We start from the raw sequence: 27,720 nt of genomic DNA, 5'->3' as shown, positions 1-27,720 counted from the left end.
TAATAAAGTCTCTTTACACACACGTACCTACACATATACATACACATCCTATCAATTCTGCTTCTCTGGAGAACACTGACTAATACAATCAAACTCGAAATGTAAGATGTTTGTTATGCCGCTACAATGGAATCTATCTGATAAAAAAACTAAAGTACATTTGAAATAACTTCTAGCCAAATAAAACATATTAACCTAGACAAAAAGGGAACATTGAATAACCTACAGATAATTTCAGAGCAGTAAGCTTTCAATATGAATAGTTTTAATTCTACTGGGTTTTTTTTTCCCCATTTTAACAAAGAAACACTTCTGATAGAGATAAGTAATTCATTTGAAAAAAAAAATTAAGCAAGTATGTGCCAAGAGCTATGCTCAGATGAAGCATAACATAGTGAAATAAAACAGACACAGTACCCACCCTCAAAGAGCTTAGAGACTAGGAGTAAGCCATTGATTAACCACCAAAGAAATGGAAAACAACTTGATGAATGCAAGGACAGTGAGGAACATGGTGCTAATGGAGTATAGAATGGAGAGAGCTGATCTCATCTGAGGTTCAAGGATGGCCTCTTGGCAATGTGATGACTTAGCTTAGATCTACAGGACACAAACAGAGGAGCCTAGCAAAGGGAAAAGGGAACATGCAAGTGTAGAGCAAGTGGAAGGAACTCAAATATTCAATAGCTGGGTAAAAAAAAAAAAAGTATAAGCTGCCAAAAAAGGAATGAAAATGAGTGGCTAGGAAGTGGTTTCAGAGAAGACAAAGGAAGAGAGCACTTCAAGACGAAGGTATTTGTCAACAACACCTAATGCTGCTGAGCAGATCTAGCAGAAGGAGGTCCCAAAAGCCTGGAGTGCTTTAGCGATGCAGAGAGCACTGGTGGCCTGAAAGAGAGCCACCAGATGCCAGGTCAGTGTGGGTTGAGGAGTGTGCCGGAGGTGAGAAAACCGGAGACCCAGCATAGAGACAATTCAAGTAAGGATAGAGGATCCCCGCTGCAAGAGGATGTAGAAACAAGAGGAAACGATTTTGAAAAGAGAAGTGTGAATGTTTAAAATCAATGACAAGAACCCTGTTGAGTGTGAGAGGGTGAGTATCGACAGAAGAGAAGGGATACTCTATGTCAGAAGTGTTCATCAGAAGGAGGTACACAGGTGGAGGACCTGTTCTCAGGAGAGAGGAGGGGACACTTCTCTACGCTGGGAGAAAGGAAAGAGAAGGAGTGGGCTTGTAAGTAGGTGTGCACGTTTGCTGTCAGAGCTGATGGATGTGCAAGTTTTATATATATCACCTTTGTTAACATTCACCAAAATAAGTGGTGAATATATATTCTTAGAATATCTTTTAATTTTCATGTATTTCCAAACATTAAAACAGGCTAGTTATATTCTCTTAACCACTGAACCTCTAAATAGAGTGTCCTTGGGGCGCCTGGGTGGCGCAGTCGGTCAAGCGTCCGACTTCAGCCAGGTCACGATCTCGCGGTCTGTGAGTTCGAGCCCCGCGTCAGGCTCTGGGCTGATGGCTGGGAGCCTGGAGCCTGTTTCCAATTCTGTGTGTCTCCCTCTCTCTCTGCCCCTTCCCCGTTCATGCTCTGTCTCTCTCTGTCCCAAAAATAAATAAAAAACGTTGAAAAAAAAAATTAAAATAAATAAATAAATAAATAAATAAATAGAGTGTCCTCAATCCCCAGTGACCTCTATCTGTGATTTCTCCTGTAAGTCTCAGTTACATATTTCACTAGCTTTGGCAATAGGTCAGTTGTAACTATCACCCCAATTCATTTATTAAAAATGCATTTATTGGTAATATGGGTGAAATTAGTCAAAAGGTACCAACTTTCAGTTATAAAATAAATAGGTCCTGAAAATATCATATACAGCATGGTGACCAAAAAAAGTGTATTTGAAGCATATATTCAGAATTGCTCCTAAATGTACATGTATTCCTCTGTTTCTTCTAGATAAAAATTGACTCCGGTGCTCATCATCCCTCTGATTGGGAGAATATGGATATGGGATGGGAAGCTCTGCTCCACCATTCCAAGGCTCTATAAACTCGGGCTCAGCTTTTTCATCTGCAAAATGGGATAATACTACCATTTGGGGGAGGCGGACTGTTAAAATTAAGTAAGATAATGTTGATACAAAAATGTGACAAATTTTTATAATGGCCCAAAGTGGCACAATTTGAAATCTCATTTCATAACTATGGATAATCAGTTTTCATTTGTCTTGTTTTGTTTTTAGTTTTAGTGACTGATTTTCTAGGGTTAAAATTATGACAGGGTTTCCTACGGGTTTTAGATGATCTCAACAGAGTTAAAAATTGTATGTGTTATTGAATAGCAAGGTGCAAAGTATTTCAAGGGATTATCATATATCACTTTTTTATACAATGTGGCATTGATCTTACCATGAATTGAAATACAGCAGAATATCAGATCACCTGGGTGGCTCAATTGGTTAAGCATCCGACTCTTGACTTTGGCTCAGGTTATGATCTCATGGTTCATGGGATCAAGCCCTGTATTGGGCTCTGCGCTGACAGTATGAAGCCTGCTTGGGATTCTCTGTCTCCCTCTCTTTGCCCCTCCCCATCTTGTATGCTCAGGCTCTCTCTCTCTCTTTCTCTCTCTCTCTCAAAATAAATAAACATTAAAAAAATAAAGCAGAATATATTTACAGAAGTTTAATAAAAGCATATAAATGCCCAATAATATGCATTTAAAACTGATAAAGAAAAAAAATGAGAAAAGGGAAGAAAAGCTACTTACAAGCACACTACGCTCCAAAGTCTAGAAATGGGCGGATTGAATGAAGTCACAGAAGGAAAGCTCTCAAAAGCCTAGCTGGGTTTACATGCTATTGCCAGAACAGTCAGGTTAACTCTTGGCAAGAATGACCATGCCCCTTCTTGTTCCCTTCTCCTTTATGGAAAACTAATAGAACGAATGAACGAACGAAAGACAGGAAAAAAAGTCTAATAGCATAGACAGATATGTAAACAACCATTAAGTGTGCACAGCAATATCTCAAAGGACTTAGTTAACCACAAGAAAAGAAACCAGGAAATATTGCTTCAATCTCTGCCCACTGAGGTGAATTAAATAAAATGTATATTAAATCCCAACTTAAGAAATAATAGATGCATTATTCAACTGATTATGCATTTAATTAAGCATAATAAAAAGTGTGTATAGTTTTGACGTAAGTCAGCCATGATAATGAGATACTTAATTACTTTCCAGATTCTTGCTAAGCAAACTCCAAGTAAAAGGGAAGGTCACAATTCAAATCTTAGAATTCCCCTCCCATTCAACTCTGTACCTACCTTCTTGATGCAATAAAGCAGCACAAATAGTAGCTTACAACTCAGTAACTAATCTTCCTTTTTCCTTTCCCCAAGATGTCTTTTTTGAATCATGTGAGATTTTCAAAGAGGACTAAGACACAATTAAGGATGATTAGATTAGATTCTAAGAAACATTTTTCCTAAGGTTTTGTGAGCCAGTTTTCTCAAATTCTCAGAATTTAATATACTTACCTGGATACAGTATAACTTTATTGCAGGTTACATTAATTGAAAGATATATAAATTATAACATAAATTTTATACTTTCTTTTGAATATTTTATTAATTCAGTGATATAATGTAGAACTTCACATTTTACTTTGTATTGCTAAGTAGTAGCTGAACCTTTTATGAGAATCCACGCATGCACTGAATGGAGCACATGTTTTTAAATAAAAATTTCCCTAGAAAACCCAACTTCCCTTCATAAAGAACTAAATGTGGCTAATTCTAGTGTTTTGTGTTATATGCATTAAATTAACTTCACTCTGCAGTTTACTGACTACTGTATTTAAAATCAATCATTAAAAAATAATCTAAAACTCATCATAAAATGTGTCTCCAATTTTAAAAAAACAAAAATAAAGCCATTTTACTCTTTATGTTTATACCCAAAAAAATCTTGCTTGAAAACAAGTAGTATATTTTTGTTGTCTATATTTTAGATTTAACACTTAAATATATATGTATATATAATAATATAATATAATATATAATATAATAATATATAATAATATACATATAATAATATATAATATATATAATTATATATACATACTCTTAATTTCCTCCTCTGATATGGGGTATTCATGTTATTTGCTTCGCTGTATCTAACACAAATGCCTCTTCTTTACATTATATTTTTTAGCAACTACAATATTTTAAACTTTCTTCTTTTTAGTTTCTACCACATCTCTTCTTAAACCTTGTAATTATAAAGCACAGTTCCAGTGTATTCAATATAGTGCTGATTAATTTTCAAATCCTAATCTTTGATTATTACGTTTGTTAAGTATAATTTCAAAGAACCAGCTCGCAGCAAATATCATCTTTCCCACGAACCTCTGTCACTTCCCTATTCCATAGCCTAGGTTTCTGAGTTAGTCCCGAGTGGACTGCTTGCTGGGTTGTTAATCAACGGAGTATCTAAACTTAAGACTTTATCTGTAGTAATATCTGTAAAAAAAAAAAAAAATCTCTGACTTAACAACAAGGTGCTGTTGGCCACACAGTCATCTAAGAGATAAAATACTCACACAGTAGACTGAAATGTATGCACACATACCAGTACATACTCAGCACTCACAGAGTAAAAATGTAACACCTTGCCAGACCAAATACTCACATACACATAAACAGCAGACCAGAGTTCAAGTGGAAGCATTTGCTTTCTGTTATTTCAAAGGAAACAGACATAAGCTTTCTTCCAAACTGACAAGGCACAACCAACTAGGTGTACATCAGGAAAGAAGGAGCAGTGGAAGGAGCAGTGGAGGCCAGGTCACTGAGCACTCCCTGAGCCCCGACTAGATACATCCAGGCCACGTGGGCAGTGGGAAAACAAACAACCAATACAGACTGTTCTTGACAATCTCAGTCCAGTGACAGAAACACATGTATAAGTAAATGATTTCTCCAAGTGAGCCCACGGACATATTAGGCAGTTTGGATTTCTATTCTGGAGGTATTAGGAAAATTTTAAATTAAATAATATGCTTTTAAATTTTAAAAATTCTAGATTAAATTAAATTAAATAGAATTTACTTTTAAATTAATAATAAATTTAAATTAAGTTTTAAATATAAGACTCAACACTTTTCCTCCCAGAAGAATAATTTCACAGAATTCCTATTTTAAGTTCTACTTCATAGTTACACTGTCACCAATCCTATTAACAAAGGCCCCAAATCAATTAGGAAATAAGCATTCTTTGGCCCTCTAGCTTCCCTTTGGTTAATAATGCCACAGAGGTGGACTTTGCTGGGTTACAAATTATGAAAACACAGGAGCCTTTTAAATGATTTCTAGAGACAATACCTACTAACATCCAGCATTCCCCATTCTGAAAGATACCTGAAAGCAGGCAGAATGTCGATGTGCTAAGAGACAATGCCTGCACAAAACCTGCTTCTTTTAAAAAGCTGAAAAGTGTCTTAGCACAATCAAAATGATCTTAAACCTATCTCTAAAGGTTGTCCAAATCACTGTATCTGATAAAGGTCTCTGCACAGTACAACAGGACACCTTCCCCACAGGACATTTCTCACATTTACAAAGTCCTAGTTATCTTTCCAAAGGGAAGACGAGCCACACAGCTACAGCCGATACAGAGTCACAGCAAGCAGTACTCAAGTGGCCTGGGCAGACGCATGCTTCCCTGTGCATCCAGCAACCAGAACACTCAGGAGCAGGCAACCAGGCTGCCGCTGCATAGTTGAGAGCAGGCCCGCTAGGATTTAGTCATTCCACATAGCAGGTTGTTCCCTGAGTGGTAAATACTTACTAAAGAGTCTTCTACATGCTTGGAATTTATACTTGCTACCTTGAGAAGATGTTAGAAGAAATGAAGTAGATTTTGCTCTGCTTTCTATAGAAACAAAACGATAAAGACAAAAACTATAAACCTGGCAGAGCTGTGATCATGAAAATAGTTGCTAACTTATACTGGCACACATAGGGGCCAGGTGTTTGGCATATGTTACCCTTGTTTAATTTAACCTTCACAAAATCCAATGAGGTGGTATTGTTATCATTAATTCACAAAAAGGAAGAGTTCAAAGATTATTTTGACCACTACGGAGACAGTAACTAGCTCATCTTTTTAACTACAATATCTCCAGCGTTCCAGACAGGCCCTGGCACACAGCAGATGCTCGAGAGCTATCAGGTGAATGAATGCATTAAGTGAACTGCTCAGCCAGCAAGGGTCAGAGCCAGAAATCTACTGCTTAAATTGCCTTTCTTAATAATATCCAAACTGGGCTGGTTCTTCATTCCTCTGAGTCTGTATCAAGTCCTTGTTTTGTCCACTAACTTTAACCTTTCCCTGTTGTGCTCTAAAGCACATTTTCCTCATTGACCATTGCCAGAGCCAGACTTAAAGATGGCCCCCAATGATGCCCCACCTCCTGGAATTCACTACCCTTGTGTAGTCCCCTCCTCCACTATACCAGGGTTGGTCTGTGTCTATGTGACTAGTAGCATTCCACAGCAATAATGGTACAGTATGTCATTCCCAAACCTTGGTTATAAAAGATTGCTTGTCTCTTCCCCCTCCCCCCTGCCTCTCTCTCTCTCTCTCTCTCTCTCTCATTCTCGCATCACTCTCAGAGAAGCAAACTGCCATGTCATAACGAACCCCCAGGAATGTTTTACATGGTAAAGAAGCCATGTGAGCGATCCTGGAAGTAGAATCCCCACCCCTAATCAAGTCTTTGGAGATTTCAAACAGCCCCAGATAATTAATACTTGATCACAACTTCATGGCAGTCCTTGAGCTAGAACTCCAGGACCACCCAAGTTAAGTTGCTCCTAAATTCCTGATCCTCAGAACATGTATGAAGTAATGAATGTTCGTTGTTTCAAACTGTTAAATCTGAGGCAAATTTGTTACATAACAATAGATAACTAATGCAATCACAAACAGATACAGATAAGACAAGCTAGATGAAAATCATTCTGAAAAATTATTCAAAAGTAATTCTCTAATAAAAGTGATTCACAGAATCCTCATAGTCAAAGACGCCACAACGGTCTGTTTTGTTGCTGGATGAGACATGGACACTGGCAAGCGGGAGTAGTCTTCAATGGAGATAGTAGAAGAAATTACCTGTATGGTGTCTCGCTTCAAAAGCCCAGGAAGTCCCACCTACCCAAAATTTTCCCCTACACTCAACCTGCCATGCTCAGATCCTAGAATTTTACTATTATTAATATCAAGAGATTTAAATGTTAACTGTAACACACTTTTAACACATTAGCTAGCAGCTGGGGATAAAGGAACCAAAGGAGAGAAGAGGCAAGGACAGATATTACCTAAGCATGACCTTTATGTAAAGGAAAAGAAGGGGCAATGCTTGAATTCAGGATAGCTTGAGAACTTAAAAAAGATAAAGGAATATATGATGTAAATAACTTTAAAATATCTATATTTTTAAACTGAACATAGGGAAGGGAGAAAAAAAGAAAAGCAAACCATAAGAGACTCTTAGCTATACAAAACAAACAGGGCTGCTGCAAGGGTGTTAGGTGAGGGGATGGGCTACATAAGTGATGGGTATTGGGGACGGCACTGGTTGTGACGAGCACTGGGTGTTATATGTAAGTGACTAATCACTACATTCTATACCTGAAACCATTTTTACCATAAATGGAACTAGAATTTAAATAAAAACTTTATATAAATAATTTTGCAAATGTTCAGCCGTTTCAAAATATCTAGGTAGCAAGTTCAGAAACATGGAACGTTCTCAAAATCTGAATTTACTCCTTTATAAATTATCTCAACTCTAAGGTTTTAGAGCACAGAGGTTCAGAGGGTGGGAAGAGAAGACAGGTCACCTGGGTTCAATTCCTAGCCAGTACTTCTTGGCTGTGTGGTCTCAGGCAAGTTACTTAGAGTCTGTGTATCAGCATCTTCAGCTTACAAAGGTTGGTGACAATTACAGCACCTTCCTCATAGGGTCAGGGTAAGGATCAGGGTTATAACACACAGAAGCACTTACTGGCACATAGTAAGTGTTCAGTAAGTGTTAGCTGCCATCTTCATCATCATTACTAAGGATTAACATATATTTCAAGATTATCGCTATGCATCACTTAAGGATATTTCTATAAATACTCATTTGACTGGTCAATAAATTATACTCTGACTTAGAATAATAAGTTGACAAATAATATAATAATCCCTCTGCTCCCTACAGGAATATGTGGCCACAGCAGAGCTAGAATTTAAAACTTCAGAGGACCAACTGCTGGTAATTGTACTTGTAATTGTACTTTATTTAAACTTTTACCTCATGAAAGGCAAATATGTACTTTGCTGTAAGATAATCCCTTAAAAGATTTGCATATTATTTAACTGATATTTTTATGGTATTACTGAAGAAAATCATTAGACAGTTGTACCTTAATATTCTGTAACAGATTCTAGAAAATATTATAAAAATGCCACTTATATAAATCTGATAAGAAGAAACAGAAACAGAGAAGAAACTAAATTAGAGAAAACTAATTTGGTGTAGAAATGAAAAATCTTTTTGATTTTTTTTTTTTTTTTTTTTTTTTTTTTGGTTGCTTGGTTGCTATATGAATGCAACATCAACACTATTTGGTAAGTGTCTGGATGACAATGGATAAAGTCTTATCCATGCTTTAAAAATATTCTAGTTGCTTCACTCTTAGGAAATCTACATTTGATCCCCCAGCTCTGCCATTTTGAAATATCATGTGTCACCAGAAGACTCCAGGATAAAGTAAGAGTGTCTGTCCATCCTCACACAAGGCAGAGGAAGGACAGAAAAGAACATGTAATAGAAGAGCTCTCCTGGTAATGGGACAACTAAACTGACATCAGAATTGGGACCAACCTGTGTTGACATCACAAGTTTGGCTCAATACCTAGTGCTCTCTCAACTTATTTAGACCATCTCCATAATGTGACATCCCTTATGAGGTATATCAAAACCCAAATGTTTTTCCATATGCTCCTTTTTCTTATAACACCAAGACACCTTTTCATTTATGTTGATAATATATTGCAAAAAGTCCCAGGGAAGCGATGCCTGGAAATATGTCCTTAAGAACATGAGATGTAGCACTCTCTCTGAAATGTCCCAAGAATTCAAAGTCTCAACTTTAAATGCATAATCCTGTACTTAAATAGTTTTCTATGAAAAGATCAGAAAATGTTTAAAGCCTGCAAAACACTGAGTAGGTCAAATCTTTTTTTTCAAATATTACATTTTTTCCTTTGGTGTAACAAAATTAATACTTAATAAGAATCACCCATTTTTTTTATGGAGCCTAAGAATTCTTTTGGTTCATTTTAAGCCACATCTTTCACACTTTGAATTGTCTGGTTCAGTTGGAAATATTTTTCATAAGTCTGGACATACAGTTCAACTAATTATTCTAAAATGTGTGCATGTGGGAAGAATTTTTTGCTGAAGAGATCCTTCAATAATTCATATATTTAAATCATTTCCAAAACAAATTTTCCAAAATCAAATAAATTGCAAAACTACAAGTAAACTAAGTCTCCAAAAAGGAGTTTCAATCCACTGCCAAAACAGACCTCAAATTCTTAATCCCTGGTCCAAAAAAATTGGACCAAGTATTGACGTTTTCCACCAAGCAAGCCACATAGCCACAAATGTTTCTCATTTACTCCACTCCTGGGACATACAGCTCAAATAAAAAATTTCCTGAATACCCCAAATTTCAGATACAATTTGGAATGTAAGTGATTCATAATGTTATGCAGGAAACATTATGATCTTCTCCTACCAACTCAATGTTTCTGGAATGCAACCCTCAGGAGATTATCCCAACGAATTAGAAGGCTGACATCACTGTCAGCCTTGTGACCCAAGCATTATGTCCTCTGCCCCCAGCTCAGATGTGATTTTGAAACCTTAACAATCTGCTACTCCAGCTACTGTTCAAGTGAAAAAGAGGTTCCATCAAGGGAGCTAACAAAGATCCATACTGTGCTCCATGGCAAGAAACATGGTAACAGTGCACTAACCCCCCCCTAAGTAAAGGCCAAAACAACATTAAAAGGAATTAAAGGCACTGTCATCACTTGTGCACCCAAAGATACTCACAGTGGCCTCTGAACAGATTCTAATTAAATTCAAGTATGAAACTTCACAGAGCCTCTAGTTAGTTTATGAATCCTATTCTAATCCCACCCCTACTTCACCTCCTCTTCAACCAAATAATAATTTCTTAGAGTATCAAAGTTGCAATAATAATGTTTTGTGGATTCCTATTGTCTTTCAAGTAAAGAAAGATGGTTAATATAGAGAAAAAACTCTACAATGAATGTACAGAATGAACATGAAAATTTTGTAAGTCCAAGCAACCACGGTTACTAAGAAAGACAGATATGCAGGTGGGCCACCATGTAATGAAATAAATAAATAGGGCATAGAGAGCAAATACTAACATAGTACTCCATTACCTAAAGGGATCATTACAAGCAAAATGTACAGTTAGAGGAAATACTTAAGCAAGGATTATCTAAGGGAGTCTGAGACAAAACTCAAAACTGAGCACACCCTGGAAATTCAGGCAAATGGAGAGAGCTACTGATGCTACAGAAATAACAGCCAATAGGAAGAAATTTCTCAAACAAAAGGTGTCATCTGAGCAAAGGTTAAAATCATTATTTAAGCATAAGGAGGAAAGAATCTATTTTAAATAGAATAACCTCCTCGGGGCACCTGGGTGGCTCTTTTGGTTAAGCATCTGACTCTTGATTTTGGTTCAGGCCCTATCCCATGGTTTGTGACATTGAGCCCCCATGTCAGGCACCGTGCTGACAGTGTGGAGCCTGCTTGGGATTCTCTCTCTCCCTCTCTCTCTGCCCCTCCCCCACTCTCTCTCAAAATAAAGAAATAAACTTAAAATAAATAGATAGATAAATAAATAAATACAATAATACTATCTAAAACACAATAATAAAGAAAACAAAACAATGGTTTTGCCTAAAGTAAATTTCATGGGCTTTTTGATATTGGTAACATTCACAAGGAAGCACTTAAACTGAGTCTGGAAATGAAAATTGTGAGGTAACCAAAGCTGCTATGAGATGACTGCCTCCAGAAACCACAAAAAATAAAACAAAATACTTGAAATAACTTAATGTCTACACACTTAAAGAGATCAGTTTAAATCTGTTGTTGGATCAAAAGTATGTCATGAATAATCTAAAAAGTGGCTTGAATATCTCTAACTGCTGGAGGATCTTATTTTTCATCCCACCCTAGCCTGTCGGTAAGAGGCATCTCTCATTGATCCATACAAAAAAAAAAAAAAGAAAAGACAGTAATCACATTGGTTATATCTAATACTTATGTGTACTGAAAAGATTTGGTTAGCTAAAAATACCAGGAAGTGGAATAGTCTAGATGACTATCTTGCTGGTTACTTTAAAACCTAATTCTATGTATTTTCCCTCTTGTGACCAATGGTATTACACTCAGAATTGAGTGAAATCAGATAACCCTCAGCAAATTATTAAACTTTCACAGTTCTTATGAATAAATACATGATGTATATGAAGCTTCTAGAACAGCACATATGGTAAATACTTAAAGAAATACTAGTTCCCTTATTATTTTCCCTTCTCTTACTTCTGCTAACCATTGTTTTGCTGCTTCTTCTGTAGTTTAGGATCCATGAGCTGGGTTTTCCCATGAAATGGGTCAATTCCCCAATAGAATGTAATGTTTTTTTGTTCTGTTAATCATCCGATCAGTGAGTTTTAATTAGAGAACCCCTCTAAGAACTTATTGCCTTAACTTTTTCTCTTCTTGGCTGAGTTTCTACTGTGGAATCACCTAAGTTCAACTCATAGTTTGTATCAGAGCCTAACATTACATGCAGCACTATACTAGGATACAGGGATACAGACAGAATTCAATAAAATACGGTTCCCACTTGGGATGGTTAATTTTGTTAACTGAGCCACAGGATTCCCAAATAGTTGTTTAAACATCATTCAGGGTGTTTCTGTGAGGATGTTTTGGCATGAAATTAACATTTAAATAAATGGACTTGAGTGAAGCAAATTGCCCTCCACATGTGGGTAAGCCTGATCCAATCAGTTGAAGGCCTGAATTGAACTACAAGGTGATCCTCCCCCAAATAAGAGAATTCTCCTGCTTTATGACCTTCACACTGTAATATCTGCTCTTCCAGCCTAACGGCGTGTGAAGTGGGACACTGGTTCTTCTTGATTCTATGGCAGCCTGATGGTTCTCAAATTCAAATTCTATAGCAGCTTCCTTGTTCTATGGCCTCTAGACTCAAAGTGGGATTTTGAGCTCTGCGGATTTTGAGCTCTGCAGATTTTGGATTTGCCAGCCTCCATAATCATACGAGCCAATACCTTATAATAAATCTCTCTCTGTGTCTCTGTCTCTCTACCCCCCACCGTCTCTCTCTCTCTCTAATATATATGTATATATATATATATATATATATATATATATATATATGTGTGTGTGTGTGTGTGTGTGTATACATACACACACACACACACACACACACACACACACACACACACATATATACACATAGACATAGACATATAGACCCTATTGGTTCTATTTCTCTGGAAAATTCTGAGTAATACACTATCCTCACTCAAGAAGCTCAAAGTCCAGTCATGGGGATATACCCAAGTAAATTTTCTCCATGAAGCTTTTCCCAAACAATAACACAGAATATCCTACTATGAGCCAAACAACCAACAAACTAAGGAAACTATCAATATCCACTGAATGAATTAAAAGTACTTGAAAACAAGATCTGCCAAGGACAATATCAGACCATGTAATTCGTTCCCTCAAGAATTCCCATAAAGTGAGTGATCTGGTGTCAATTTACAACTAGACTTGCCCTTTCCTGCATATGCTGACTAGATGAGATTTCTCTGCTTTATGAGATAGTTACTGTTATTTGGAGCAAGTCATTGGGAAATAAATCTAAAACAGGGAGTGCAGTTAGAAATTAGTTCATTCCCCTCACAGAGCATACATAGTACAAATAAGAAGCAAATAAGCTCACTTGAATGGCAGCCAAGTTCTTCTGCTCCTGAGATGGTGCCTCATGAACAAAGCGAAGCCAGTTGGAGTGTCGTGGATTGGTAGCATCCAAAATGTATAGAACTTCTCCCTTACTCCCACGAACCTGAAATATAAAAAGCTCCTGAGTTTGCACTTGAAGTCAGTATTAGTCATACTAAACATATCAAGGGTAGGATATGATATTATTTCATAAGTATATACCTTTCTTATTGACAGGTGTTGAATAGACGCTGGATTAACATCCATTCTTTCCCTTAAACACACATACAAATAGAGCCTAATATTTTATCTGGCAGATGTCTAGATGACTCACAACTGCAAGCAACTCTCAGAAACATCCTGTGTTGATAGCTCTTTTCTGGTTAAAATTATTTGTTTGTAGGTATATTTCAATATATGTGTTGCAACTGCAATTACTCAGGGGATAACCATAATTGCAACCCGTCCCCTTTTTTCCACTGAAGAGGGTGATACTGCTTGGTTCCCAGTCGAGGGGGTGGAGCTGGAGCGATCCTTTCAATTTGTCTCTCCACCTGTTTACTGAATCATTTCCATATGAGGAGGACTTGCTAATGTAACCAGTAGAATCTAACATCCATTGAGCCACATTTTCACATTTTTAACTAGTAGGTGAATAAAACAAGTTCCATTCTGTCTGTTTTTAAAAAATTATTTTAGAGAGAAAGAAAGCACATGAGTGGGGGAGAAGGCCAGAGGGAGAAAGAGAGAGAATCTTAAGCAGGCTCCACATTCAGTGCAGAGCCCAACGCGGGCCTCAATCCCATGGCCCTGGGATCATACCCAAGTCAAAATCAAGAATTGGATGCTTAACCAACTGAGCCACCCAAGTGCCCCATTTTGTCTTTTCACAGACTGCTGATGGCTTGCTGAGGACAGTGGGCCCTCTGCTTTGTGTTTCATGCCATAAGCCCTTCTGGTCAGAACCACTCAACACTCAGTTGGAGGGAGAAAGGTAACTGCCAAAGAAGTGTGTAATCTATTGGACATTCTTGAACCCAAGTTGCTTTAAACCAAGCTTCTCCAAAGCCCCCGCATTGTAGATTATCAGGCACTGCTCAGTTTAATAATACATATATCAATCTCTATCCAACTCACTGTGTGTCTATATTCAATTGGAATCCAGGGGACAAGAAAGAAGGAATGAGTGATTAGCACTTCAGATCCCTAACACCAAGTAACACAAATGTAAGAATGCAAATTCACCTTTGCGGACTTGGGGTGGGGATAAACATATTCTACATTTCCAAAATCTTATTTAATAAAATAAAGCACAACCAGCCTAATAAGATATGTATTTTCCTGGTATATTTGGACAATCATGCATTCACTCAACATAATTTATTGAGTTCTTACCATGTGGCCGGTACAGCTTAAGGCACTGGGAATCTTTTAGTGAACAGGATAGATGAGGCCTGGCATCGCAGCACTTCAGAACAAACAAGTATAGAATATAACCTCAGGTAAAGATAAGTCCTGTGAGGACAACTAAAGAAGAGTAGCAGGAAGCAGAGTGAGGGGAGATGAACAGTCTCAGATGACATGGTCAGGCATAGCCTCTCTGACAAGGTGATCTGAAAAGAGCTCTAAGGAAGGAACGCGCCAGGGGCACTTGGGTGGCTCAGTCGGTTAAGCATCTGACTCTTGATTTTGGCTTAGGTCATGAGCTCATGGTTCGAGCCCTGTGTCATGTTCTTCACTGACAGCACAGAGCTCACTTGGGATTCTCTCTCTCTCTGTCCTTCCCCAGCTCATGCACATGTGCACATGCTCACTTGCTCTCTCTCACTCTCTCTCTCAAAATAAATAAACTTAAAAAAAAAGAGGAAGAAGAAGGAAGGCATGAGCCAGTGAAGAACTAAAGAGTGCTCCCAGACAGAAGGAACAGCGAATAAAAGGCAAATAGAAAGGCCCTGGGTTAAAGACAAATTAGGTTTGTTCAAAGAACAGCAAAAAGGCCATGGGACTAGAACAGAAGGAGTAACTGAGAAAATAATGGGTACTGAGATCAGACAGACTGCACTGGCCCAATCATATACTAACATGCGACCAGGAAGCCATCTATAGAGGTCAAGTTACCCCTAAAAACTATCATATATAAATATCTGCTACATGCACTGAAAAAAACAGTATTTCAAGATTTCAGCAAATATTGTCCAGAAAAAATACAGTTTACCTGTTTCTACTATCATATACATTCACTGCCATGCTTCTCAAACAATTCCTGTTTTCTTAAATGCCCAAGGATTCTCAATAATCATTTAAAAATCTTGCTAATGAAATGCCAGACCTCACTGAGAAGGAGGAATTTAATTTTCAATATTATAATTGGCTAAAAGAAGAAGTTAGGAGTATAAACACCTACTATTTATATCTCATGTTTAGGTGTGAAGCTATGGGAATCTGTAACTTCCCACTAAATAAACTCATAATGAGAAGATCTCTTTTGGCAGGCACTTAAAAATTGTACTACGTTCCTACCCTCAACCCGGAACCCTCACTGCCCAATGGGTAACATCAGAAATGTCCAGAAACACTGCTAGGATAGATAGAAAGGACCTTCTACACCTCTCCTCAAAGAGGACATCAACCCACCTTTCTTTAAACAGGGTAAATAATTTTAAATACTCGGGTATAAATTCTCCTTGCCAGGTTCCTCCCTAGCTACAGTAACAAAACTATATTGACAAACAGCTAAATTAAGCAGAACAAGTGGCAATGCCATTAGATGCTTGAAAAAAATATTTTTCTCAAGACCAAAATTAAAAACCTACATCTGTTAGGTAGAAGCTGGACAGGAGCAGTGGAAGGAACACCCTGAGGCAGAGTCCCAAATCCAAGAAGGGGAATGGTACAGACCTGAGCTGGAGGCAAGGATGGTGAAAAATAAGCAACACGTTAAATGCCCGGAGGCACAACAGCCTCACCTTGTGGCTTCCAAGACCTTGGGACTGGCAAATCAAGAGCCACAGGTGCAGAGCATGAGTTCTTCTCTTCACCTCTGCCGCTGGGTAACCCCTAGACTCATTATAATGCCTTTGCATTGCAGGTACAGCCTCCCCACCCCCATGGAGAAAGGCTGCTTTGTGGGTTCACATACAAATCTTGTAGGTTCAAACTCCTCCTCCCAACCTGTAGGGGGCGCCTCCCAAATGAAAAGAAGCAGCCTCCATTGGAGACCATGCCACTGTACCTCACAGCTCCTCCCAGCCCACAGAGACCCAATAATATCCAATCCCAAAACAACCTAGGGGCCATTCTACCTCAGGGGAATCTGCCCGCTCACCCACTTTGATTTAAGAGTGTACTTTCCCTTTAATAAACTGCTTTGTGGGGCGCCTGGGTGGCGCAGTCGGTTGAGAGTCCGACTTCAGCCAGGTCACGATCTCACGGTCCATGAGTTCGAGCCCCGCGTCAGGCTCTGGGCTGATGGCTCAGAGCCTGGAGCCTGTTTCCGATTCTGTGTCTCCCTCTCTCTCTGTCCCTCCCCCGTTCATGCTCTGTCTCTCTCTGTCCCAAAAATAAATAAAAACGTGGAAAAAAAAAAATTTAAAAAAAAAAAAAAAAACTGCTTTGTGTTTGCTACTTTCCTTCTGACTGTCTTTTTGAGGGGCAGGGATCCCCATGTAAATCTTCTTGTGGAGAATCCAAGGACCAAGACCTCCATTCACACAACAGACTCTCCCACCAGTAACACAACTACTGTTGAAATCCACAAAATCCAGCTAAGTTTATTTAGGGAAACACCAATGGCTCTGTCTGTGACATATCTCAGTTTGAGAGGATATGACTACTTACAGAAACCAGTCAATGGCCCTTCTAAGTCATACATTTGTCACCTAGTATTAAGAACAATATATATTAGATGTGGTTGATATTTGGAATTCTTTCCCAAAGATGTGAAACATAACAAAGATTTCTCTGTAACTTATTATAGTAAGCACATTTTACCAGGGGCATTGTCTGTTCTTCATATATTTCAGTGTTTTTCCCAGGCCCTTTGGCTCCAAATACGTCCAGTTATTCAGTATTACTGACTCATTTCCAGTCCGTTAGATATATGCACTCTCCGGTTGCCCATAACCTTCTCACACTACATTCCAGCTTAAGGGACAAGCACGATTTAATTTTATATTAAAATTTTGATGAAACATGATACTTTCAATAGATCCAAACTTATATATTGATTCACTATTACTTATATTCTCATAACAACACTATCACAGGCAGTGATGTTACTATGGTTGCTTACATATTCATACTCGAAATCATTTTTTTTTGTTCATTAACAGACCCACTTTCCATTTACTTTATTCTACACACCCTTACCCAAATGACTTTTACGTTCCTATGCAATCTTTGCAGGCTACCTGTTTTCCCCAACTTTCAAGTGCCTGGTCATTTCCTCATTCCCCTATCCCTGTCTTCAACACTTCACTAAAGCTGTTAGATTATCTGCTCACATGACTTTTATCTTGCTACCCTGACCACAGCATTCTCCTCATGAAATATCTAAAAGAGACATTCAAAGATAATCTAAGCCATCTTTCTTCTCTCCAGAGAAACCAAATAAAAACTCTCCAGACAGATGGCTACTATTAAAGTCTCCATTTATCTATTTTTAATTTGATACTGAACCCTGAGGTAATAAATTGAACATTTTTAAAGTCCAACAAATAAAGAAGATACTCCTCTTAAGTATCATGTTTCAGCATCTAACTAACCTTTGCAGCCAAAGTGTATTTTTTCCATCAAAACTAGTCTTCCAAATACCATCATCTTTTATTTGAATTTTCATGAAAATGAAGTGTATGGGTTACTGTCCTACTGAGAACAGTCTTCCGCATGCCTGGGGGCCTGTAGTGAAGTAAATGTTCTCATCTTGCAGTAAAAACTATCTCAGCCCCAAACTCTATTTAATTTGCACAGACTTCCTAAGCCAGTTACAGAAAAATAGTTAGAGAAGGTGGGGAAGGGGAAGAAACCCTCACGCAAAAATGAAAACATTCACACTTCAATACAGTTGTTTATGACTTTGCCACTTTATAGTAAATGAGGATTATCACTGTGTAGGAATTTGGCAGGTTCTAGCCTCTGCTAAATGCTACTGACATCACTTTTGAAGTGATCTAGAGAACGTGCCACTTTAGATCTGTCCCTTTTTCCAGAGGAAAGGTTAGTATTAAATAGAAGTCACAGCTAATGTCTTCCCACCCAGTAAAGAACAAAGGAAATTACAAAAAGGATTCAGCTCAGTAGGAGAAAACCCTAACTTATAGGTAACAGAAAAAGTTGGCAGCATGTAACCAATACAAATTCTCTTTCCTTAAATATAAGTATTTTCTGTGTTAAATTGGGTAGCAGGGCTTACTTAATATTCAGATAGTTAATTTTCACAGGGAAAAAAATCTACAATGTTACTTACTCTATTTTTCTCTTTCAATTATTCTGAATGTCTGAGGAATTTTTCACTCAATACATAACAGGCCATCAGGGCAAGGCTAATCAGCCAGATTTGTCTCCAGAACATGGCAAAATATAACCAATAGAATCTTATCTAACATAAGGTAAAATTTAACGCAGTGAAGTACAGTCAGTTCCAAAAAATACAGCAGTAATGTCCTTAACAAGAAGTCACAGTATGTTGTAGGATTTATTTAGTAAAGAAAATACACTTCCCTGCCTGTCCTTCAACAAGGTTTTTCAAAGAAGGTAGTTTCAAGCACTAAGATTTAAGGTATGGATATCTTTGGAGTATACAATGTCATCATATTTTTGGATCCAAAGGACAAGCAATTTTTTTTTCTGTGATTGTTTTTAACTGAAGTTAGGCCAAATGCCCTGCCTTCAGTGTCTAATAACCAGAAGTTTGCTCAAGTAATCAGTTCTGACAGCACACCGTGGTCAGATTTAAACCAAAGAGACATACTTTCAGAAATCAGCAAGGATTGTCACTAGGAAACGTGATTTATAGTTTCTAAGCAAAGGGTGTGGGTTTCTTTTCTGTTGATTTTCAAAAAGATTCTGTTTGAAATTCTTGTTTTGTGCTCACACACACACACACACACACACACACACACCATTCTAGTATATCTGCTTGTATCTCCTCCTCCATATTATTGAATAATCTCGACCCGTAGATTCCCATCTTCAGATGGGAAAGCAGACAGAAAAAACACAGACTTTTACAAACCCCTGTAACAGGGTTTTACAAACCCCTGTTAAAGACAAATGCTGTCTTTAACTGAACAGCATTCATAATATTATGCCCAGGAAGTTAAATAACTTAAAAGGATTGAAGTGAAAAGTTGAATCTGTTTTTCATTACAAATAATTAGTGCCCTAAATATGTCAAGCTGAAAGGAACCTCAGTAAAGTATTCCCAAGCAGGAGAAATGCTGAACTAGAAATCAAAAAGCGAGGTGTTACCCAAACTCTGACTGTACCACTTAAAGTGAATCATTCCCTGTCACGGAGCAGAGCCATGGTCTCCTGACCTTGGGGATAATAATCTCTGCCCTGGGACCTCACAGAAACTGTAAGAGCATAGAATGAAATAAGATGCCGGACAGTACATTATACCAATGATATCTGCAATCACCAAGTATTAATAAACTGAAGAAACCAAGGCTCACAGTGGCTAACAGACACCTTAAAGACAAACAACACTTTCAATGGCACAGCCATAAACATGCTAACTTTTTGCAATGCTAACTTTTTCCAAGGAAGGGACATGAAGGATATGTTAAACTCCTCTATTCAAATCAAACACACATTCAAAGAGCCTCTGCTTGGACACGTGCAGTAAGAGCAGGTGCCATTATAAGGTAGTAGCAAATCCAGATGCCATTTCCACAGAACTGACACTCTCCCTTCTGCCAAATTGAGACACGTTGCTCTATGACCACCTGCCATCAACTCCAGCTCTGTCCTCTTGTGTAGTTTTAATTTCTCTTACACACACAGGCCTTCAAGTTCCTGAAGGCAAGAGTCCCTTCTTCTCTTTGTTTTCTCTTCTACAAGACAAATCATTCTTTCCTTGTCTGATGTGATTTAGGCTCTTTTGCTATCGTGGTTGTTCTCTACAGATGCATACCCATCTGTCAGATCTCTCTTAATGGAGGACAGAAGACAGCATACAAAGGACTATATGACCCAGGATCTGGGCAGCATGTCTAGTGATGCAACTTAAAATCAAAGAGGCTTTTTTGGCCCCACATCTTACACTTAACTGAGGTTGCCTTTATATAAAAGTAACCTGTAGAAAGCAAGTTCTCGTGATACAGTCAGACACAAAGGCGAATTTAACTGAGGAACTCGGTCAAGTTTACATAGCTAGGTAAATCCTATCTATCTATGCTTAGGCAGCTGACCACTCAAGAGATGGAAACCTTTTATTTGGTAATGGTGTCAATAAATATTTTATGCACTAAAAGCTCAGCTATTGTGTCTTTTTTTAAAACTGTCATGGCCTTTATTTCCTTTTAAGGTTCAAAAACATTTTTTGAGAGGTAATGTGAGACTTAATGTACAACTTTTAAAAGCACTCCTTTTTTGAGTCTTGCCTTTCAAAGTATTTTGAAAATTGGGCTATTTTTTTAAAAGAAGGAATAACTAACATAAACTGAAAGACAAAGTCAAAAGTGTATCCTGTTTTCCACAGAAAATTTATGAGATAGCCTTCACCGTGTAGCCATCATCCCTTTCTATAGTTTTACAAACATGTTCAGGTATTCAAATGTCAGTGACACTTTTGGACAGAAAAGTTTTTTACTGCATAAAAAGTAAATTCTGCTGACATTAGCATATTATATTATTGCTTTAGAGGTTTTCTGTGAAGGATACACAAGGCTTAGTGTGTGCATCTATTTTGACTACTTAGTGGTTTACTTTTTGATTTCTCTATTATGTGTTACTTCACTAATAAATTAGAAAACCATATTAATAAAGTCAACATGTCTCCTGACAGTTTGGTAGCATCCATCAGATCCAGCAGAAATAATTCACAAAACTTTAAATCTAGTTAGCTCTGGGGCGCCTGGGTGGCTCAGTCGGTTAAGTGTCCGACTTCGGCTCAGGTCATGATCTCACGGTTCGTGGGTTTGAGCCCCGCATCGGGCTCTGTGCTGACAGCTCAGAGCCTGGAGCTTGTTCCAGATTCTGTGTCTCCCTCTCTCTCTCTGCCCACCCCCCCACTTGCACTCTGTCTCCCTCTTTCTCAAAAATAAATAAACATTAACAAAAATTTAAATCTAGTTAGCTCTATGAGACTATAGTGTTGCCCAATTGTTTAATATAGATTTGAAACTTATACAAATGTAAAGCCTTGAAGTCAACTTCTGGAGAACATTCCCTATGACATATTAAAAGGGTACTTGTGCCCTTCAGTTCGGGCAGTTCAGAGCCTGCTTGAGATTCTGTCTCTCTCCCTCTCTCTCTGCCCCTCACCCACTCTCTCTCTCTCTCAAAATAAATAAACTTTTTCAAAAAGAGTATATGAAATGTGCCAAATAATAATAAGCAAATTTGAGTAGCAAAATTCTAATTCTCAGACATGAAATCATTGGAAAGAGCTGGTTGTATAAAAAATGATAATCTCCAAGATCCAAAGAGCACAGTTTTGATGGTATTTTTAGATAAGATGCTTTGTATCTGAAAACTTCTAGGCAAAGTTTATGGAAACACTGAATAGCAAAGAGCAGTGTGCAGTTCACAGGGAGGGAAAAAAAAGAGAAAAAAAGTATCTACTTTTCCTTTGATCCTGATCTTCTAACCCAAATTCCACTGCTGTAGTCATCGTGTTTTCAGATTTTTTGTGAAGTACATAGTTTTTCTACAGGCCATTAAAATTAAATCTACCCAATCCATTTAAATTAATTATATTCTCTTCATTCATATCCTCAAAATGTACATAACTCAATACACACCAAATGAGTTATCTTTGCATAAAAATGCACCTAAGACAACAAATGTTTCTCAATTACTAAAGTTCATCCTTTACTTTCTCATAATCACCCAACAACTACAGTTCTGTGATGAAGAATTCTAAAAAGTGACAACAGTCGGGGCGCCTGGGTGGCGCAGTCGGTTAAGCGTCCGACTTCAGCCAGGTCACGATCTCACGGTCCGTGAGTCCGAGCCCCGCGTCAGGCTCTGGGCTGATGGCTCAGAGCCTGGAGCCTGCTTCTGATTCTGTGTCTCCCTCTCTCTCTGCCCCTCCCCCGTTCATGCTCTGTCTCTCTCTGTCCCAAAAATAAATAAAAAACGTTGAAAAAAAAAAATTAAAAAAAAAAAAAAGTGACAACAGTTATCAGTAAACAACATTTATTGAACATTTACTGTACATTTATTGGTTATTTTAAAATGTACTAGGAAAAGCTACAAATGAAATTCTAGAAAACAGCTCCTTTTCTCAACATCTTCAATATTAATGAGGAAGCAGAAAACAAATACTTCTTTTAACTCACAAAGCAATGTACTGATTGTTATAAAGTGGTATATATATATGAACTTCATTCATTTCAAAAACATTTAGTACACATGCGTATAAAATAACATACAGTTCCAGGTCCCCTGGATGGACAACATGAAAAGTCAATGTCACAGCACCGAAGAGTACATTATAAAAAGCTTCCAACTAAGAGGTATGCAAAAAGTGTAAACCCAGCAGTCTGGAGACCACCAGGCTTAGAAAGTCTGATTGTAAGACTGGCCCTTGGCTGGCATGTAGGAACTCGGGTTCTCAGAGTGTCCCCAGTCAACAGTGAACAAGGGTGGTTCACTGTGCCTAGACTGTGGAAACAATTTCATTTATGCTCAACACCTGCTTTTCTTCTGTAAATCTGCAATTTTGTTACATGTGATGCAGAAAATGCCTACAAGTCCCCAATAAAAACCTTGGGTACCAAATTTCTAATGGGCTTCTTTGTACAGAAACATCACGTGTGTGGCTGCAAGTTCATTACTGAGAGAAGAGTGTGCTCTGTGTGACACTTCATGCGAGGGAAAGAGCCTAAGGAAATCACTCATGGGTTTCTGTAGACTCTGCCTGTGCCTTTTCCCTTTATGATCTGGCTTTACAGTATATTCCTACTGGGTCATTGCAATAAATCTTAGCCATGAGTAAAACTATATGCTAAATCCCATGAATGCTTCTAGTGAATCTCCAAATGTGGGGGTAGGCTTGGGGATCCCCAGTACACAAGATGAGTTCAGTCCAGGGACTAAATGGATGGGGTATAAATTTGTCAATAGAAGAGGCCGAAGGTCATTTCAAAACTTAACAAGAGTTCCACTGTACACATATTAACTTACACCAATTAAACTACATCTGTTCAATTAAAGGAAATAAGAAATGAGGAAAAAAATCAAAGAAAGAAAACAAATTTAAATAGTAAGGACCATTCCTTCATGGCCCACAATTTTTACTATACAAGACAGTTGCCTTAAGAACTTGCTTCAGAACCTAAGCCCTGCATAAGGTATGACTGCACTGGAAAAAAATTATACCAATGAAAGAAAGGTGGAGCAGCCTAGTCATAACAGTATGACTTGCACAGAAGGAAAGATGAAGGATACTGGTAAATTTGATTGGGAAGACACATTAAAAGATGACAGGACTCAAATTTGGTGGTTCAAGTAGCAAAATCAGAGAAACAAGAAATAAATGGTGATTGCATCAAGCAGGATACTTTGTCGTCCATTTAACAGGAACGTCAATGGTTAAGTCTAACCCACCCCCACAGGGATCAGCTTCTTGGTAATCATACACTACTGCATGGAGGAAGAATGAAAACTCCGCCAATATTTTGCTTCAACCTGGAAATATAAAGGGAAGTGGATGATAAGCCAACAACTCTAATATGCAGAATGGACTGTGTGGTGGAGGTAAAATTTTGTGAAAGCAAAAAGAACCAGACGGGCTATTATGAATGGCCTAGATATGAATCAGTAGGTTCTGGAAAGAGGTAACAGCTATAAAAATGAAAACAATGGGTCACTGAAAAATAAATACCTGGGTGTGTGAAATTAATGTGAGGTATAGGCCAAGGAAAGTTGCAAATACTCCAAAACTGTAAGCCTGTGTGATCAGTCTCATTGATACTAAGGAGAAATTGAAAAGCCAATGTCAATTTGAAGAAAACACTAAACAGGAAGATACACGCTTGGCATTCAACTTGAGAATTTTCATATATAAAAAGGAGACCTAGGGGGGCGCCTGGGTGGCGCAGTCGGTTAAGCGTCCGACTTCAGCCAGGTCACGATCTCACGATCCGTGAGTTCGAGCCCCGCGTCAGGCTCTGGGCTGATGGCTCGGAGCCTGGAGCCTGCTTCCGGTTCTGTGTCTCCCTCTCTCTCTGCCCCTCCCCCGTTCATGCTCTGTCTCTCTCTGTCCCAAAAATAAATAAAAAAAATAAATAAATAAAATAAAAAATAAAAAGGAGACCTAGGGACACCTGGGTGGCTCAGTCGGTTAAGCGTCCGACTTCGGCTCAGGTCATGATTTTGCAGTTCGTGAGTTCGAGCCCCACGTCGGGCTCTGTGCAGACAGCTCGAGCCTGGAGCCTGCTGCAGATTGTGTGTTTCCTTCTCTCTCTATGTCTCTCTTCTCATGCTGTGTCTCTCCTTCTCTCAAGAATAAATAAACATTAAAAAAAAAGTTTTTTAAAGAAGACGTAAAGAAAAGTCTCTTTGGAATTAAAAACTAGAGTTAAGGAGAGAATGAAAGATGAATGGTAAGTGTTGATTTAAAAGCCTTGAATGTTGGTACCTAATATCCAAAAAACAGAGTACAGAAGGAGAAAATTAGACAGATTAACCCTCTAGAAGTTTTGAATCCAAAGCAGACAAAACCATAGAGACAGGCATATTTCAGGTAATTACATGAAGGAATATAGGCACAAAATTTAAACAATATATATGTTACATGCAATCAAAGAGGAAAGGAGACAATTCTCAAATCTTCCTTCCACACATCTAGACCATCAAGTGGGTTGGCCGATGATTCCTGACTCTCCATCTTTGAGTTGTATAATGGCACAGTGGAAAGATGGCAAAATATGACCCTCATATATAATTTAAAGAAGGCCCATGAATGCCACATGGGTGTTCATCAGTAAGAACATTATCAGTAAGGGTGATCTGCAGAGTACCCTCTGAGTTAAGGAGTGTGCAGAAAAAGAAGTTTTGTCCAAGAAGCTGATCTCTACTTGCTCCTGAAACATTTAGGTTCCTCGCTCCAAATTTCTAGGTAAAGCTCTTAACTTCCTACTATCCAAACGTGAACAGAAGGACTGGCTTAAAAGGGGCCACAACATCTATGTTTTACATGCTTCTCTCTCACTGTAGCTCATTTTCGAGAATTCTGCCAAAAGTCTTGTGTTGCCAGGAGGCAGGATCACTGCAATAGGAATATCTCTCTGTTACAGACCAAGCTGTGTCTGGCACCAGTAACTGCTCTGGCAACAAAGGCCTGGTAAGGAATGCCATCTAAACCTAGGATACAAATATTGCAGTAGGGGATCTTTTCTGATAAAGAAAGCTGGGGCTTTTCCCTTGATCTGATTGTCTTGCAGCTGGTGTTACATATCCAGGGAGTCAATGGAACTAAACGCACTCGGGAGGGGGAGCTCTTCAGAAAAGGAATCTCGGACATTCCAACAGATCCTTCAGGAATGTGGTCCCTTCCAGAGATGGGGGACTAAGTGGACCATCTGAGTGGGCCCTCTGAATTCAGCACTCAGGTCATTTAGTCCTCACTCTCAAATCCCCTGACTTGAGGCCAGTTCATGGCCTGTTTAAGAAAATGGGCAGACATTTTTTTATTTGTTCTCCCATGGGACAGTCTCTCATTCCCAATCTAGTCCATACGTGATTGGGCTCCTACCCAGCTTGCTTTACACCCAGGGCAGTCATTCTATTCACTGGATTCTTTTTCCTGAATCCCAACCTTTTTCTGACAGTCGTGCACTGTCGGATCTGCCCGAGGCCAGAGGAAAGCCGGTCTTGTCCCTGACAGGTGGGATGCCTAGGTCCTCTCCATGCCATCAGTCCCTCTCTTCTGGGATATGCAACCCAAAAGGTGGATTCTACTCCCCGGGTACCAATTCAGACACTCCTCATAGACTGATCTCCTGGGTCTTAAACTCAAATCTCACTCAAGCCTGGACCTTCTTCTGACTCAGATGCTCTGCATCTCCTGGTCAATAGCATCCACCAGGACTTCCTGGTCCAGACCTCTCTAGTCTGACCCAGCCTCACCTCCAGCAGAGCTTCCTAACCTTTTCTTATAAAGATGCCACGGGAAGAAAGCTCTTGGATTTGGGGCACGTCCTGACAATGATCCACTATCTGAACATAGATAGCACTCTCATAATTGAGTATTTTTCCACATTGATTCAAAATCTATCTTCAAATTCATCCTTCACACTGCCTTCAGAGTTCTCTTGGTCGTTCGTGCATCTCCTCCTACCAGTACCTGTTTAAAAGCTGCCCAGTGCCCATCAGAAGTCCAAACTCCTTTGCATGACATACAAGGCCTTCACATGCTGATGTGGTTCATCTCAGCTCAGGCCACTCCAGCCTCTTCCCACTGCATGGCTTCTAGGTCTAAGTGTGAGTATCTGACAGTTGGTTTTTCTGGCTGTAATGTAAATGCCTGACATTAAGATTTTGATTGCCTGGCATCCACTTCAAAGATATCCATCTTGAATAAAGACACTGACAACCACACAGCTGGATAAAGAACCTGGCTGTCCCACTCATAAAGTTCCCTTTTTAGAGAGCTCTGGTAGACATAGATAACTGACCTTCTGACCACGTGCTTTTCCCTTCCCATATTTTAATTCCTACCCCCACTTATGTTTTAAATTCATCAATAAAGAGGATACCCACAAAACCCTAGGCACCCCACCTTCAACTCCAATAAAAGGTAGAAACCCAGGTCCACTATCCATGTCTCTACCCTCTGTCTCTATCCACGACCTCACTGTGTGGTCCCATGCATGCCATGTATCCTCCAGGACCCATAAGTAATAAACTCATTTTTCCAAAGTTCCCTGATGGTTGTTGCTGAGGTTCATCTTGCAATCATAATTAAGAACCATAAATAAGGACCAGTCCTACCACAACAATGTCCCCATTTGGGGAAATGTCTCTGGGGGGCTCACCACAAAGTGGCATGAACCTAGATGAATGTCCCCAGGCATTCCTCTGGGATGTCTAACACCACTATTGATAGGCTGAGACTGAGCCAAAACATAGGCACACACCCCCACACACCTGGCCTAGGTCATCTAAAAGCAAACTTCCCTGCCTAGAGCAGGGGAATGGCACTCACACTTCCTTCTGAGAGATGCTCATGACAGTCAGATTCTCTAATGATACAAGTCTCCCATGTGTATGAGTATCATGTTACTTTTACTAAACATATGCTTTATATTTAGTCAAATTCATTCTATGAAAACTGAAACATAAAAGGATCTGCTTTAAAATACAAATAATAAGGGGCGCCTGGGTGGCTCAGTC

The 27,720-nt window shown here is 38.8% G+C and overlaps 1 protein-coding gene across 5 annotated transcripts in view; it reads right to left on the bottom strand.

Moving 5' to 3' along the window:
* PRDM5 (PR/SET domain 5) overlaps positions 1-27,720 on the bottom strand; it is a 209,240-nt gene that overhangs the window by 123,415 nt on the left and 58,105 nt on the right. For all 5 annotated transcript variants that reach the window (XM_058721493.1, XM_058721492.1, XM_058721495.1 and 2 more), the window contains exon 3: positions 13,157-13,279. In XM_058721493.1, coding sequence (XP_058577476.1) covers positions 13,157-13,279 — 123 coding nt within the window. The remainder of the gene's footprint in view (positions 1-13,156; positions 13,280-27,720) is intronic.

The sequence above is a fragment of the Neofelis nebulosa genome, chromosome 3 (genome assembly GCF_028018385.1).
Source record: "Neofelis nebulosa isolate mNeoNeb1 chromosome 3, mNeoNeb1.pri, whole genome shotgun sequence".
Classification (NCBI taxonomy): Eukaryota; Metazoa; Chordata; class Mammalia; order Carnivora; family Felidae; genus Neofelis; species Neofelis nebulosa.
Note: the sequence above shows the minus strand (reverse complement) of the source record. Positions and strands in the feature narration are given on the sequence as shown.